Source organism: Galendromus occidentalis, unplaced genomic scaffold, assembly GCF_000255335.2.
Source record: "Galendromus occidentalis unplaced genomic scaffold, Mocc_1.1 scf7180000077524, whole genome shotgun sequence".
NCBI classification, from domain to species: Eukaryota; Metazoa; Arthropoda; class Arachnida; order Mesostigmata; family Phytoseiidae; genus Galendromus; species Galendromus occidentalis.
In genome coordinates this window covers 2,687,262-2,703,030 of record NW_003805512.1, presented here as the reverse complement: position 1 = coordinate 2,703,030, position 15,769 = coordinate 2,687,262, and the positions used below count along the sequence as shown (strand labels likewise).

Here is a 15,769-nt window from a genome sequence, read left to right as displayed (position 1 = left end):
CCCCCCCCCTAGAAAAAACCTGCAAACGCTACTGATAAGTCCCACCTTTTGTTGACAACTCCGAAATTCTCCGAAGTTCATCTCCGTCGCTCCGACATCCTTAAACTAAACGAGACTCCTTCGAAAACAGGAGCAGTGATGACCTCACTCCTAATGACACCCTTTGATGTGGTGAAGACGAGACTTCAAGCTCAACAAAAGGAATTCATGAAACACAAGTGCTATCTTTATTGCAACGGGCTCATGGAGCATGTTTGCTTTCTGCAGAAAGGGGAACAACATTGGTTCAGTAGACCCGGGAGATACACGGGTAGGAAAGGCTCAGTCTATGTCAGTTCATGAGGATGAACCATCCTCATGAGTCAGTTCATAATGATTCATTCAATCATTCTCGCAGAGGAACCAGAATCTTATAGTTCCTTTCTCACAGGCACGTTTGATGCATTCATGAGGATCTCAGCAAACGAGGGAGTGAGCGCTCTTTGGTCCGGGCTCCCCCCAACATTGATCATGGCGGTGCCCGCAACCGTCCTTTATTTCACTTCTTACGATTTGCTCAAAGACGGATTCCTCCAAAGCGGTGTAAGCAAAGCACGGATCATGGCGGAGCTCCTGTGGCTGATGAGAAATAAAATTGACTTGGCTGGTTCTTCTTAACAGCGTTTCAGTCTGACGGAGTCTTCGTTGGTGTCCGGCGCCCTAGCTCGGACTCTCACGGCCACCATGATATCTCCCTTGGAGCTCATCCGGACGAAGATTCAAGCTAAGGGTTCGAAATATGGCGAAGTCTTCAGAGTGGTGAGAGACATGATGAAAGTCCGGGGCTGCCGAGTCTTGTACCTGGGTGAGTATTGCGAAGGAAGTGTCCACAATGTTCTATTCCTCACTCCTGGGATCGTTGCCAAGACGTTTCTCCACGTCCAGGTCTGTATTCAACGCTCCTACGGGACGTGCCATTCAGTTGCATTTACTGGTCGTCTTATGAGCTCCTCAAACACTGTTACACCGGTGGATCACCACCCTTGCCGTATATCATGTTTGCGGGTGCAACTTCCGGCTCTTTAGCTGCTGTGATCACATTACCATTTGACGTTATCAAGACACACAGGTAAGGATCCGATCCTCGAAAAGTCCGTCAGCCAACCGGCGCCCTCTCAATTCCCTGTCTCTTTCGTTTGTCTTCTTCGCAGGCAATTGGAGTTGGGAGAAGCGATGTCTGCGTCGAGGATTCGGGTCAAGGATCCATTCGCGATGCTCAAAGAGATCCATCAAATGTCGGGCGTCCGGGGCCTCTTCACAGGAATCGTGCCACGATTGGCCCGAGTTGCCCCCGCTTGCGCCATAATGATATCCTCGTATGAATATTTTAAAGCATATTTTTTGAGGCACTGAGAACACAAGTATCAATAGATCGTTTTTGTTGTGGACCTGTACAGTAAAAGTTCGGATTGCCATCTTTAGGGAATGTTTTCCCTCCCATATGAGATAGATCGAATCAATTTACTCGTCAATGTTTGGAGCTCAGAGAGTTTACCGTCTGAACTTGTCGAGAGCACCTGACTGTCCCGACAACCCCTCTGCGCCGACAGAAGATGACTCTGCTCTGAGGAAACTTTATTCAAAAGATAATTTACCCCATTCTTCATCGACACGTTCAACTTCGAACTGCAGCAAGCCCCAGTAGTTCAATTTTCAGCCCCCGATTTCGCAGTTTGCACCTTCTTCACATTCCAATTGTGGACACGAGCCATATTCACTTCTGTCGTCGTGATCTGATCCCGGAGGAATTCCATGTCCGAGACAACTTCCTTCAGAATTGTCTCTGACGAGGACAAGTTTTTCGATAGCAGCTGCTCGGCCTCTTGGAGGTCGTATTCGAGCATCACGTTCGCTCCGAGCCAAAGGCACACTTTCTCCGTCGGAGGTATTCTAGCTTTAGCGAAGAGATCGTCCGAGAGCAGAAATGTCGTGTTGATGTCCTCCGCAGCTTCCTGTGATGAAAGAGAATGCAGATATCTCAGCGGAGCTCACTGCATTCGGGCCCAAGCACCAAGAGGAAGTGAGGAATGACTCGGGCACCAAGGTGAGGAAGACTGATCGTGAGTATCTTGCAATGGCTCTAAGAAACGCAGCATGAGGGGAATGAACTGACCTTTTTAGCTTTCAACATCTTCAAAAGATCCAAGGCGTTCTTAAACTCCGGTATCTGCGATGTCACTTTCGCCTTCCTCTGTTGCAGAGAGGTGTCCATGAAATTATATTTGCTCAACATTTCGCCGAGTTCCCGCAACGCGTGCTCGGCATTGGGGTGGTGCTCTTTCTTGAGGAAGTCTTCAACATTCTCCTGGAGGGCAAATTTTCTCGGGGATTTTAACACGATCGTTCGATTTCTTGGAGGATCCTCGGCTGATGTGGTTCCTCTGATCGACTCGGTTTGCTCGGTGGAAATTCAAGATATTTGATATAAGGGGGACGATATCCCCCTGTGACGGAGGGACGATTTTCACGGCAGCAGCAGAGTGGTCGCGATCTCTGACGGCGGCCAATGACAACCGCTCCAGACTTCAACTTACCACGAATTCGGCTTTAGGGATTCCTCCGTGAGGCTTTCGCTGTCTAGTTTCTTCTGACATGTCTCGTGGTATGATCTCCCGGTCGGCGGCTCCGGGAATTACGACACACCGACTTTTCTTTCGGACGCGAAGTGTATCGGAGACGGCGACAAATCAAGCGACCGTCCCGCTGGCGACAACAAGCGAACAAGAGCTAAATAGACGGACGACCATATAGAGTGAAACAACGGGCTGGGCTCCTTTCTCACGCGCTCACTACGATGCTGCGTCTTGCGGTCCAGTGGTTTCGAAATCAATCCCGCTGCTAGTACCTCTTATACGGGAAATCCACTGGGACTGTTGGGCGGCAATTCCTCGATCAGAAGAAGGGTGTCGAGGGGAAATCCGTGCGGAAATCACGGCGGCCCCGGTCTCTCGGGAATGGAATCTTTCTTTGTACAATCGGAGTCGGTGATGTCAATGATCTTTGCCTGCGAAGGTTCCAAGTCAGGCGGTCTGATGCTTGACTGCTCCACGCTCCACGCAGTTGCCTGTATGGGCGGCGGCGCGGCCCCGCTAGAAAGGAAGCGGCATCGCTCCTCTTCGACAACTGGAGACCGGCTCCGGAACGGATCTCTGTGTACGTTGGATCTCCGGGAGGCGCGGGGTCTCACGTCGTCCCTGATTGACGATGAAATCACTACCTCCGCGATCTTCTTACGCGGGATCATGATGCTCGGGATCCCCCGATGTAGTTTTTCTCTAGCCCTTCTCCGATGAAACTACCTGGCTCTTGCTCATCCTTTGCGGAGCCCGACTCATTCTGCATGGGGTACTTATGAAGTGACCACGTGATAGATCCCACCAGCCGAATACTCCTTATTTTCCTCGATAGGAATCTGTCCCAGAAGAGGAAGATAGGATTTTCAGAGTCCGTATGGTTATATCCTCTCGAACGCAGAGCAACGAAGCTTCGTATAAGACCATTATGCCCGCTCTGACCCTCATTCCCGCCCTACTTCTCACCCCATTTCCCTCGTCGCTCCGGGCTCCCACTTCCATTTCACTACTATCCCGATTGGAATGCGTCCGCTGCTCTAACGTTCCTTCTACCCGTTTTCGCTCACGATCCTCCCTACCACGACGAGTCTGCCAACCGTCATTCCAGAAGCGCAACCAAAGATTCCATTTTCCATTTCGGTTTGAGCTCCATTATTCGATCTCGCCAGGAACTCTGATTGTCCCCAGGCGGGACGGCATTTTGTGGATGGACGGCGCGGCGATCTCCCGTCAAGCCTTCCGGAGTCATTAATTTGAAGGTGGACGCCGAGCCGCTTAATCTTCCAAACGCGTAGCCAATGAACAAAAACATATCCGCCTCTGATATTGCAGATGGAAGACTGTTGGTTTCCCGTTGCTCGATCATCAAGAATCAGTCTGTCGTTCGGCCTCGCTGTTCCTTCCGACGTTCGCCGTCCTCCTCTCAGAGGGATTCTGCTTCCTCTGATTCACTGTCCTTCGGTGCTCGAACTCCGCGCGTACCTCTTGCCTGATGCTTTCGCCAAGCAGCTTGCGTTCCTTGACGTCCTCTAGGCATGCCGCCAAATCTGCATCTCTCTTCTTAGCAGCCTCTTCTCGTAAGCTGTAAGAATCAGGTTGAACATTCAGTCAAGTGTTCCCGGGATATCCTCTCGTATATTCGGAGGCAAGGCCGGAACTATCTCTGGAAATGCCGATCCGAGAATGGTTGTCACTTGCCGCTCTTCCCGGAGATCTAGACCCCCCTTCAATGCAACGTTCTCGATCTTTGTCTCCGGAACCCATTCCTCCTTGGAGGGAATCACACGGCTTCGCTCTCGAGCCAAGAGTTCAATGGTGAGTCTCAGTAGTCTGTGGGGGGAACGCCAATATGTGGGCTATTGTGGAACGGAGAACTTATCGGCAGTTATCCCAACATCGAACCTACCTCTCATCCGAGAATCTTATGTGATCGCTCTGCAGGGTCCAGCCAGTCTCTAACATGAAATCCTGCATCGCAGGCGACTTCGACCATAATTTACTGCGCGCTTTCTCTGTGTTAATTCTAAAAGAATGTTAACGATGCGTACCACTCGGCTTCCTGATCAAGCTCCGAGGATTGAACAAGATGTTCTCTCGACTGTACCTGGTGAATTTGCCGTTGTCCGGAGCGGTTTGATGGATCCTCCGATACAATTTCAGGAGGTCTTCGATGTTGGCTCGGTAATTCTGCGTACTGACGCTCTCAGCAGCAATCCTTTCTAGAATCGGGCGTAGTTTGCCATCAGGGTCCGGAATGGCTCCCGACATTGACACCGATTCGTGATCCGAAGCAGTACGGTGAAGAAGGCAGGCCGTTGGATCCTCTTCGCACTTCTCGAGGTCTGGTGAATGTTGCGTCTACCCTCAGGACCTGACAATGGAGCCAGGATAATCTTGCATTCGAAGTTTAATCGTCCAATGAGCATCGATAAAATACCCCAACAGACCCGGGATTCGGCGTTCTACCTGATTCAATGCTGTTCTCCGAGTACGGTCGGTCCGTGGGCTCCTTGTTTCCGACGAGATCCTCATTCGTGGGAGATATCGCTCAAAAATTAAACCGGAGAGGAGTGGAGAAAAAGAAACTGACAAGGAAATGATGCCAATGATCTCCGGAATCGGGTCCAATCGCGCGGGCGGTTTCTCCCGTTCCGCGTCGCGTCGGCGCCGGCGTTTCTGTCTAGTCAATAGGTTGCGGGGCAAGATCCCTCCTGATCTTACCGTGTCGTCGCTCTTAGGAGATTTCCCCTCGCTGGTTTCCTCCTTGAATATTCTCCGAAGTTTATATGTGTCATCAGAATTTGCACGCATTCGCGGGAGCCCGGATCGCGCTCGATGCAACGTACTTGTATAATGGTTGCAGGAAGAATATTGCATGGCAGGTTCTGAGAGAACATAGTAATGAGTGATGATTGGGCTCATCTCGATGCTCGAATCAAGTCGTGCTTTCTGGGACTGATACGGGCACCGGAGAAAACTCCACGACCAGGGTGACAGCTAAAACGTCATCACCGCAGGGAGAGTTTCTACAGGAATAATTGTACGTTTTATTATCGGTCGGTAGAGTGACACGATCGCGACGAGAATCCGACGTTGGTTCCTGGATTCACGCTGCCCATTCCCCAGACGAGATGAAAGAATATGCCCCAGATCTCGAATTGGGAATTTGAAGATGATGCATCCAGGTTGTACCGGTTCGACGCGGTAATCCTAGGGTCCGAGCTGGACTCAATCGGTATCGAGTGGTTGAACCGTCCGAGGGTCCCGGATTCGATCTCCTAGGCTAGCCCGTTGAGCGCTCACGCTGGTTTCCTCCACCACCGCTACCCCAAGGTAGGGAGGAATTAAAGCTCACGTATGTATATGTATTATATCGGTTGGTCAAGAATGCGCGAGTCTCCATCCTCCTGAGCAGCCCCGGAACGGCTGCATTGGCATTCGGCAGACTCGGTCGAAGGAAAACGATCTAAATGATTCGACGGGGAGAAAAGCGTTGAGTGAGGCGAGAGTTCGCGCGCGCCGCTCGCTCGAGGACCGCTTAATCAGTTTGGCGCCCTCGTTCGAATGTGCTGTACCAAACAAGCATCGAATTCAGACCGATCGTGTCCGGATTCGTACCACCACCACAGCATCAACAAAAAAGCACACCGACACACAGCCGACGACAAAAGGAAACGCGCCTCATCGTCGTCATCAGCGCGTGTCTCAGAGGCAAGCCAAAACAAAAGAGAAAGTGTAACGTGCGCGCAACGTTGTTGCTCGATTAGATCCCTTGTTTTGTCGATCACGATTGTAGTGTTTGGTTATAGCAACGTCGAAAGACTCGGAAATTCCACGAGGCTCAACATGTTTTGGGGTCTACAATTGGAGGCAAATCTGCGCTACAGTCAGCAGGTGCCAGAAGGTTTCCGGATCACGAAAGCCACGCTCAGTACGGAATCGCCGGCTACCGAGGCAAAAGCTCAGGATCCTGCGAGCAAGTTGGTTCAAGTGTTCGTCGAACAAGAGGGTTCGGACTACGCCATTGCTACGCTCAAGCATGGAGAGATCTACGACTGCTCCATGGACCTGCGCTTCGCCGAGGGTGAAGATATTTGTTTTTATTTGAAAGGCGATGGAGTTGTGTTCCTCACTGGTCATAATTTGTATCCCGACGATGCGAGTGAGCTGGGCCTCCACCAAAATGGGGATGACCCAGCAGGGATTTCCGAAGATGATTCTGATAGCAGCGAGGACGTCCCAAGCTTATACAATCAAGACCCACGGAGGTCAACTCTGGATCACCCCAAGGCGCCCACTGTAATGGTGCCGACGTGCCCAAGCTCCGAAGACGAGGAGGAAGATGAGGACTCCGATGACGCGGACGAAAGTTCTGTCGACGAATCCGTCGACGAAGAGGGCTCAGTCGAAGATGACGATGAAGACGAGGAAGATGAAGACGACGATGAGGTCGACGAGCAGGAGGAGCCGCGAAAAGGCAAAGTTGTTCCTGGGCTCAAGAGAACAACGGCTCCCCTGTCGAAGAACAGCACGCCAGAGGCGAAGAAAGCAAAATTACAAAATGGTACTTCGATGACCCCTCGAGGCAATGGTGACGTGAAACGTGTTTCCGGATCAGCGAAGGCCTCCCAGAGCTCGCAGAATGCAGCCGCCCCTCAAAAGAACGATTCTGCGAAAAATCTTGTTGTAGAGGACGTTAGAGTCGGTTCGGGCCCCGTGGCCAAGAAAGGAAAGACCGTTCGTGTGTATTACACGGGAACACTTCTCAACGGCAAAAAATTCGACTCGCTAGTTGAAGGCAAACCATTCCAATTTAAGCTAGGCACGTCGTCTGTTATCAAAGGCTGGGACGTAGGCATTGAGGGAATGAGGGTAGGCGGTAAACGACGCCTTGTGATCCCCCCGAGCATGGCCTACGGCAAGAAGAAGATGGGACCCATCCCGCCCGATTCGACGCTTAAGTTCGATGTTGAGCTCAAGGCTGTCGTTTGAATTTGAAACACGCGATTGGGAAGCAATTCTTTGAAAATGATGAATCGTTGCTTTTCCCCTCATTTCCGAAAATGTCTATGTTCTGTACATACTATGTGTTGCTACGAAATGTTTTTCCGCCTTGTCAGTATACAGAACTCCTTGATCCACCGATATTACTCGGCTCAAGTATTGTACCGTGCGGAATTGAGAATAAAATACCAAGTCTATAGTGGGAATGGTCTTCATTTTAGATAGACTGTCGAGGGCTTGAGAGCGGAAGAGAGCGTTCAGCCGTCCCCGCGTACAGTATGGAACGATCGACTGCGCGAGCCGCTTCAACCTTAACTAGGGACATGTCTGTCCTTCTCCCTCGATTCCCTGGCTAAATGAGCTGATGGAGCTTGCGAATTACGAGAAGATGATCGAGATGAAATTTTCCCTGTAATGCAGAGGTCTGCACGTCGACTTTCTACGCTCCGCTAGAGTTTCCCTAGGTGACAGGGAAGCTTGCTCGAGTGCTTATAATCGCTCTGAACGCTTTCAGTGATCAATCACGATCTCTAAGCCTTTCACACAATTTTCCGTTGTGAGTAGAGAAACGCGGTCAGTATGCCAGTCGGAGGACCAGTCGGAACTTCAATCTCCATGACTGCTTAAATGCAGGAAACTCTAGCTGATGAATTTGTCGGATACGCAGGCCGACGGCGGAATGCTTTCCCTCCTACTACAAGATGTACAGCCGTTTCTTCCGCAAACGGAAAAATCTACCTGCGAGGCTCCACAACAGAGACTGCGAGGTTACGAACGCGATAGCGTGTCTGGTGAATTCCTTTGAGTTTGCTCTTGGAAAGCTAGTGCTGGCGGCCCTCTCTTCCCTTGAAAGAATTTATTTTTTTCAGGAACAGGAAGGCTTCGAAACATCATCTGGTCTCGACTTCTGTCCCTTCTCGCGTCGTAGAACGCGGAACTACCTTTTCCCAATTCAGCTGACCCCTACAGCAGCGTAAGGCTGGAACACAGAGGACACCGTTCGAGATGAGTAATTGTATGCGTGTGATACAGAAGCACAAATGTCCGAAATGTCGAGCTTTTTCGCTCTCGCAATGAAAAACGAGCTCCGTCTGACCCGACAAGAGTCGCCGCGTGCCTGCAATATTCGCCGAGCGCGTCGTAGGAGCGATGGCGTATCGATCAGCTTTGGAAGAGGAGGGTCCTCGCTCCGCCACAAGCGGAGTGCGACGGTGAGAAATTTCTGCCGTCTTCCACGAACGCACGAGCATTCTACGTTGGATTGGCCTCCGGATCCTCGCTCAACGAGTTTTCTTGAGAACCCAGCTCAAGTTACGGTACCATTCAGCTCAACCAGATCGACCTAGACAGCAGCCAGGGCCCAGGTCTCGTCCACATCGGAAAAGAGAGGGTCTTCTCAGTCATCTCGCCTCCGAAACCGAGTCCAGAATTTTCCCGAGCAACGGTTTTCGTAGAAGATAAAGAGTAACGAAGTTCAATAAACACCAGACACCAATTTTACTTCTTCTGTCCACGTTTTCCCTTATCGTCTTGGACTGCCACCTAACGGCGAGCACATCGAAGCATATCCGCGGAGATAGGTTGCACATATCTGAAGGGAGTTTCAGAAATCCGAGCAGGCTTCACATATATGAGGAGCACCACGAGGCGGCTCATCTGCGCTGTCTTCGAGCTGCGAGGGTTCTTCTCACAATTACATGTGGATCGATGCGAACTACGCCCGAGCAGATATTCGAAATCCCGATTTCATAGACACCCAACGGATTCGAAGAGAGTATTCGTTGTGAACGCATTTGGTTCACAGAAGCAGGTGAGATACTGAAAACTCTTGGATTTGGACGGAACGGTGGGCATAATCTCTACAAAACTCGAAGCGACGTACCAATTCAGGAATGTGCTGATCTCTGGATTTCAATGCATGATCGTAGTGTCCCCGGAAGGATGAGAGGGTTAGGCCCAGCGGAGTTTCAACTTCCTCGGGAGGTTTCTTTCCGTCCGCCTGTCTTTTCCTTCGCAAAGAGGGGGTGACGTATTTTCGTATTTTATTCATTTCATATCGTATTTTTATTTAGATATTTTTCTCTGGACATGAATCACGATTGTTTCTGTCGGTACTGCCATGCCTACTGCCTCCTCGATCATGATCGTCCCGGATCTCGGCGCCGATCGATGCACTGCTGCAAGGAGCCGTTTTCAAAGAAGCCCGCCATGGTGGCCCTTTCCCTTCCGGTCGCTCGAGTGCGTAGCTGCCCGGAGCTGCAACTTCACGTAGCTGGTTGTCACTAATTCGTACCAATCAAAGTGGACGAACTTCGATCGTGAAAGTAAGTTTGACGTTTGCATTCTAGTTGCGCCAAACGATCGCTGTGTTCTGGAGCATGCACCATTGGCACGGAGCAGGAGCGTGCTGCCTAGTTTTTAATCGTAACCACTGACGTGGACATCGCCGGTGAACGCCAATTGACAGCAGCCGCCACAGCGGCAGCAACCATGCCTATAGTGTCAGACCGCCGACGACACGATTTTCTTCGCATGATTGCTCTTTTCAAATCGAAATCATGTGAAGTCGGCTCTATCTCAAATCGAACATCCCTCCTCCCGATGGCAATACATTGTGTTTGGACACTGATGAGTTTGAGTCCGGAGAGCGCCGTGGATCCAACTCTGGTCGTCTACTGGTGCAGCCTGACACGACACGACGACATAGTCGAACAGAGCATGCCGCGTCAACAGTTTTTCGAATTTCTCCTAACTTTTTCGACTCCATCCTGAGCATTAACTGAGCGTCATTTGAATAGTGCTTTCGGCCACCTAACACCGGCGACGGGCTGTGTTCCGCAGATTGAGAGCTTCTATCTTTGGGAAGGCCTCTTTGGCATGATAAGATTTATTTTATATCGTACAGATACCGTGTCGAAGCCTCGTTCGAGAGAAGCCTGCGAGACGGCTGTTCTTTTGGAAGGGCTCTGAATTTCAGTGCGGTCCTCTGGTTCTTTGAAATCGAAGGAATAAGTCGGGAGCAAGCCCGTCAGTTCCGTTTATGAAGAAAGGGGACAACAGTGTTGCCTGTTGGGGAACATAATCGAAGGCGAGCTCTGCGAAAACTGATGGCTCTTCTTCCCCCTCCACGAGGGAACCGATATCATTGCTCCCAGAGTTTGAGTTCTCCGCTTGAAATGATTGTAATCGGAAGGTTGGGGTGATTCCGGCAAGCAAAGATCTGCCCCTTCCACTTCGGATCGACGGAACGTGTTGCGTCGTCTCGTTCTGCGAGGCCTCCGTTCCTTTAATTGAATGAGTCTTTTCGTTGGCTGGCGGACAAGTCTTGGAGTAGTAGCGGCTCTTGATCTCCGAAACCGCCTGGATGCGAGCCGCCGTCTCTGAGAACTTTCTCTGACCGAACGATACCATTAAACGGTAACACGACGTCAACGGGTTTTTTCCTCCTGTTCGACACGCAGCACTGACTGCCATCAAGGCGCATATCTTTTGTATTAAATTGAGACGGAGAGCCGAATAGCATCGGACAAGTATATTTTTATCACAGAGCGTCTACCCAGATCGAGTGCATCTGAGATCATGACGCTACGCGGGAGGTGTTGGGGTCTCTCGTGATATGGGAGATTAATTCGTTTTCGGGACTGGATGAGGGGAGCACGGATCGCGGATGGTCTCTCGACACTCGACAGGCGTGGGACACCCGCCCGTCGCGTGCGATTTTCTGATTGAACTAAGAAAGTGTGGATTTCTTTTCCGCTGTAGGACCTTTCGGCTTGGTACTGCTTGTGCCGATCGGATTCCGGACCGGATAAGTCGTCTCGGTTATGGAGGTTATGGAGAAGCTGGTGACGAGCAACGTAGCCTACTTCGGTGTGGCTGCGACAGCGCTTTTCGCTGGAATCATAGTTCTAGTGTACAGAATGAATCCAGGACCCAACTACGAGGAAGTGTTCAGAAAGCAACGCGAACAACTAATGGTGAGTAGCGGTCAAGCACACGCCGTGTGCGCAACGTTCCGAAGGACAGATTCGTTTCCGTGGACGCTATTCAAGTTTCCAAACCTGTTGTAGGCCATGGATGAGCCGAAACAAAAGAAGAAAGAGAAAGCCACGAAGAAGAAAGACAAGAGAGCGGACAAAAAAGAGCCGCAGCATGCGAGCACGGCGTCCACGACCGCATCTGCTCCCACCGCTGTCGCCACCGCGGACGATTCTGTCAAGCATGATCACGTCGACTTCTCTGTGAAAGAGCAGATCAAGTATGTCGAGCTCGACGAGATCCCCCAGGTGTGTGGTCATTCAGTGAGAACTGGACTATAGGTCGATTGGGATCGGTGTATTATAAGAATTCTTTTCGAGCCGATTCCACACGGATACACGACATCAAAATATGCGACCATAACCCATTATAGGTGGAAACCGGCAAAGTGTTAGCGCCGAGCCGACAACCGGCAAAGCCCATTCTGGTGCACTCAGAGGAGGAGAACAAGACTTCCCCGGTCACCGAATCTGCAGGGGACCCGCTGAAGATTGCGCGCTCAAACTCGTTCCGCGAAATCAAGCCAAAAGACGAGGTGAGTTCGACGTTTCCTGACATGAGAATTGGCAGCGGTGGAAATCATTCAGTCAGGTCACGAGAAGAAAATTCCTGCTTGCCGGACTGACCGTTCAGATGGATACGCTCAGATGCTCCGGATTTCCTCATGTAACGGCGAACATCGACAGCAAGTTCCGATCCCCCTCGGGTCTGCCTCCGAGCTATATGCGGTATAACCGAGCGGCTCTCCGCGAATTTCGGAGATCTCCAACGGCGGGATACATGTACTGAGGGGTGTGATACGCTAATTCGACGGGAACTTTCCGATTCCTAAATGGCTCGTCTCGCCGTCGGATCTTACGATTGAAGATCCATGTTTCACTGTCGATACCTTGACGAATGAAAGCCTACTTATCTATAGTATCCATCCAATATATATACATATATACAATAGGCTGTCATGGCATGGCAAGAAAATCCATGGTTTGCTAAATCAGTCCATATCTCGATCTCCCAGGTAGAGTTGCACCACAAAAAGCAGCAACAGTCGCCGTCGAAGGCATCGCAGACGACGGCTCCTACAGCCAAAGTTGCTCCCATATCTGTGTCTCACCAGCCGCAGCGTTTTACGCAGCCGATTCTGGGGACTGAAGAGGAATCCCAGCTCGTCTCTCAAAAGAAGCAAGGCGCAAAGGGTGAAGCTTCTGAAACTGGTTCTTCGAAGAAGAATTCACCTGTCCACGAGAAAAAGGAACGTAAAGCCTTCTCCAAGAAGGAACTCAAGGAGCTCATCAATCAAATCGAACAGAGGGAGCTGCCAGCTGACATGGGCGAAGAAACCGTCCAGGTGAGACCTTCCTGCCCCGCTAGAACAGTGTTTCGCAAGAGTTTTCCCCCGGTGGCTCACATTCGGAGCACAGAACCTGTCCATGGCCCACCTACACACACTGAATATTGGAGGGAGCGGGCATCTCAGGGAAAGAGAAATGACGCCGGCAAGAATAGGTCAATTTTTCTGTTGTGCTACCTCCGACTCGCGAAATCACTTTGTATTCGCTCGTTTCAGCGACTTGTCGATGCTTTACTGAACCATCAGAACGAGTCTAAGGAATGGAAGTCTACCCGCCAGGATCCTATGCAGGTCCTTAGGAAAAAAATTGCGGAGAAAGAGGAAGCAATCGTTCAACTGAACACCAGTCTCGAAAGCTCGCGAGCTCGGAGCAGAGAATTGCATTCAGAGAACACTGCCCTGAAGACCAAGTGTAGCCAGATTCAAAATTCCGTAGCACAAATAGAGAATCGTTTCAAAGATGATCTGCTGCAAGCAAGGAGCAGCCAACAACAAGTGGAGTCACAGATGAAACATGTCGAAGCTTTCAATGAGACTTTGCACGGCCGAGTTCGACAACTCGAGATCAAGAACAAGGAGATGGAGAATTCGTTACGCGAGTGAGTGGAGATTCGATATTTTGAGCGTCTTTCACGGCAAACTGCGAAAGAAGAATCGTTCTCTTGACGGTCGCCTCATTCCGTCTTTTCAGAGCTCAAGAGCAAGTCCATGCCTCGAGTCGTTTCGCTGAGAGCGTAGACGAGCTAAACGAGAGAATCCGCACCTTGGAGCTGCAAGTCTCGGAGGTAGGTTCTTCCCACGGACTCCTTCATGGCATTATTTCCGTCACATCGGAAAGCCATTTTCCACTTTCTTCTTTGTATTCCTGCTTTCTAGGTCACAAGCGTCAGAGACAAATTGGACGCCGAGAAGCGGCAGATCGAGGCGAATTTGCAAACGGCAGAGTCCGAGCTCTCGAAATTTAAGAGCATTTCCGAGGAGGCTCACTTACAAGTTGCATCTCTGAAGAATGACCTCTCAGGTGCTAGGAGCACATCACAAGACGCGAATCGTTTATTAGAAGAGAAAGCCGCCCTACAGGAGGAGCTCGAGCAGCTCAAGACCAGAAATACCCAGCTGCACCAGAAGAACTGGACCGCGGTTGAAGGCCTAATCCAGGCCGAGAAGAAACTGAGCGAGTTGCAGAAGAAGACGTCTGAAGACGAAGAAAGGAATAGGAAGTTGTTGATTCAAGCCTTCCCCAAAGAAGCGGCTGGCGATTTGAAGGATCTTGATGGTGACGAGTTTGTGAAAAAAGTTGTCCAGCAGTTGAAATTGCAATCGAAGGAGACTGAGAAACTCAAAGCCGAGAACAGCTCTCTTAAGACCAAGCTCTCCGAAGCGGTCTCCGCCGCTCAAGCTGCAGCGACTGCTGCGGCGACTGTTACGGTGGCGAGTGCTGCCCCTCCTGCGGCATCGGTCGCGTCGCTTCCCGAGGCAGAAGTCAAGTCGAATTCAGCCAACGATGAAGCCAACGAAGAGGTGAGATAGCTTTAGGAGTTAATGAAAAGTTATCGATTCCACATCGCACTTGTCCTCAAACCCTGCTTTCCCCCTGAATTAGATCGAACGTCTCCGCGAGGAAGTATCGAAGCTCCAGAAAGATGTCGCTCATTATACCACAGTGCTCAACGATACCGAGAAATTACTGAAGAATTTAGAAGAGGGTGTTGAGAGAGAAGAACAGAAATGGAGTGAGGTGAGTCGCCGAGGCGGTCCGTCGGGGACTCCGCTATGCCCGCCGGGCAGCGACAGGGTCCGAAGTCGACAGTGGTCTCGCCTTTTGTGAAGGGGAAATTGCTCCTATGGCAGCGCTGAGGAGATCCGTATGTGATCCGCCGCGAATCTATCCGTTCTTCCTCCCTTGAGCCAAATTGATTCCGAATCTCCTCATAAAAAACGCCGATGTCGCTGATGAATTCGATGACCCCTCGGAGAAGCGAGCCGCGGTCCGGTTCACAGGCTGAGAGCCGTTATTGAACCGTTTCATTTCTAGGATCGCAAGCGATTCGAGTCCGAGAAGACGGAGATGACGATGGCGTTCCGGGACCTGGAATCGAGACTCAGAGAGCTCCAAGCTCAACTTCAGGATTCTGAGCAAGAGAGGAGCAGTACTATCAACGAGCTCGACGACACTAAAGCTGCAGTTGTGAGTGGAATCATAGAGACCGATCCTATCGATACCGAGCAGCTGGCCCCCGCTACGCGCGTGGACTACGAGCAGGACTCAATTCATGGTCTGTCTTCCAGGACAAGCTGAGCCAACAATTGGCCGAGGCTCAGCAAGCGGTCCCACCTGCACAAGCTCAGCGAAACGGTCACCAATCGGAGGACTCCACGACTACGTCGCCAACGCCGAGCGCTCAGCAGAACGGTGGAGGTCACGATGGGGTGAGTAAGTCACGCCTGGCTTTGCCGAAGCTAGCCGTAGTGTATAACGACATCGAAGACGTAGTTGACGCAATGTTGAACATAGGCATAGGTCTAGATGCACGGAACTCGCCCTGAAGCTAACCGCTACGGCATGATGAATAAATCCGACTAAAAACTCCCCCACGCTCCGAGCTGAAAAGGGGCTCGACCTTCGCGAGTCCCAACTAACTTTCCGAGGGTCTCGATTCGCCTCGAATTGCGTTTGCCATGAGAAAACCGAGTCTTATCAATGCGCGAAGACTCTTTCCGCTCGTTTGCATTGTGCACAACAATACGCGCAACCCGCGTTAGGCTC

The 15,769-nt window shown here is 51.0% G+C and overlaps 4 protein-coding genes across 4 annotated transcripts in view; 3 read left to right on the top strand and 1 right to left on the bottom strand.

Moving 5' to 3' along the window:
• Positions 1-1,454, top strand: part of LOC100908383 (solute carrier family 25 member 40) — a 2,154-nt gene extending 700 nt beyond the window's left edge. The window contains 4 exon segments of the mRNA XM_029112718.1: positions 131-310; positions 431-844; positions 925-1,108; positions 1,191-1,454. Coding sequence (XP_028968551.1) covers positions 131-310; positions 431-844; positions 925-1,108; positions 1,191-1,392 — 980 coding nt within the window. The 3' untranslated portion in view covers positions 1,393-1,454.
• Positions 1-7,811, top strand: part of LOC100900469 (46 kDa FK506-binding nuclear protein) — an 11,287-nt gene extending 3,476 nt beyond the window's left edge. Inside the window, exon 3 of the mRNA XM_003747803.2 lies at positions 6,943-7,811. Within this exon, the coding sequence (XP_003747851.2) occupies positions 6,943-7,604 (662 nt within the window). The 3' untranslated portion in view covers positions 7,605-7,811. The remainder of the gene's footprint in view (positions 1-6,942) is intronic.
• Positions 1,605-2,827, bottom strand: mgr (prefoldin subunit mgr). The gene is made up of 3 exons (XM_003747616.2): positions 2,574-2,827; positions 2,153-2,344; positions 1,605-1,991 (listed from the first exon to the last, which is right to left on the bottom strand). Exons 1-3 carry the CDS (start codon positions 2,631-2,633, stop codon positions 1,686-1,688), a joined length of 558 nt encoding a protein of 185 aa, XP_003747664.1. The 5' UTR covers positions 2,634-2,827; the 3' UTR covers positions 1,605-1,685.
• A 2,041-nt stretch (positions 7,812-9,852) lies between the features above and the next one.
• LOC100900041 (ribosome-binding protein 1) lies at positions 9,853-15,549 on the top strand. Its single transcript, XM_029112708.1, has 11 exons — positions 9,853-9,940; positions 11,379-11,593; positions 11,687-11,902; positions 12,028-12,189; positions 12,670-12,999; positions 13,219-13,601; positions 13,694-13,787; positions 13,879-14,523; positions 14,606-14,740; positions 15,038-15,190; positions 15,292-15,549. Exons 2-11 carry the CDS (start codon positions 11,441-11,443, stop codon positions 15,547-15,549), a joined length of 2,529 nt encoding a protein of 842 aa, XP_028968541.1. The 5' UTR covers positions 9,853-9,940; positions 11,379-11,440.
• The last annotated feature ends 220 nt before the right edge of the window (positions 15,550-15,769 follow it).

Coding starts and splice junctions, on each gene's coding strand:
- mgr (XM_003747616.2), bottom strand. CDS start 2,633: ATGTCAGAAGAAACTAGACAGCGAAAGCCTCACGGAGGAATCCCTAAA. Junction 2,345..2,573: donor TCCCTAAAGCCGAATTCGTG/GTAAGTTGAAGT, acceptor TTTGCCCTCCAG/GAGAATGTTGAAGACTTCCT. Junction 1,992..2,152: donor AGATGTTGAAAGCTAAAAAG/GTCAGTTCATTC, acceptor CTTTCATCACAG/GAAGCTGCGGAGGACATCAA.
- LOC100900041 (XM_029112708.1), top strand. CDS start 11,441: ATGGAGGTTATGGAGAAGCTGGTGACGAGCAACGTAGCCTACTTCGGT. Junction 11,903..12,027: donor AGCTCGACGAGATCCCCCAG/GTGTGTGGTCAT, acceptor AACCCATTATAG/GTGGAAACCGGCAAAGTGTT. Junction 13,602..13,693: donor ATGGAGAATTCGTTACGCGA/GTGAGTGGAGAT, acceptor CCGTCTTTTCAG/AGCTCAAGAGCAAGTCCATG.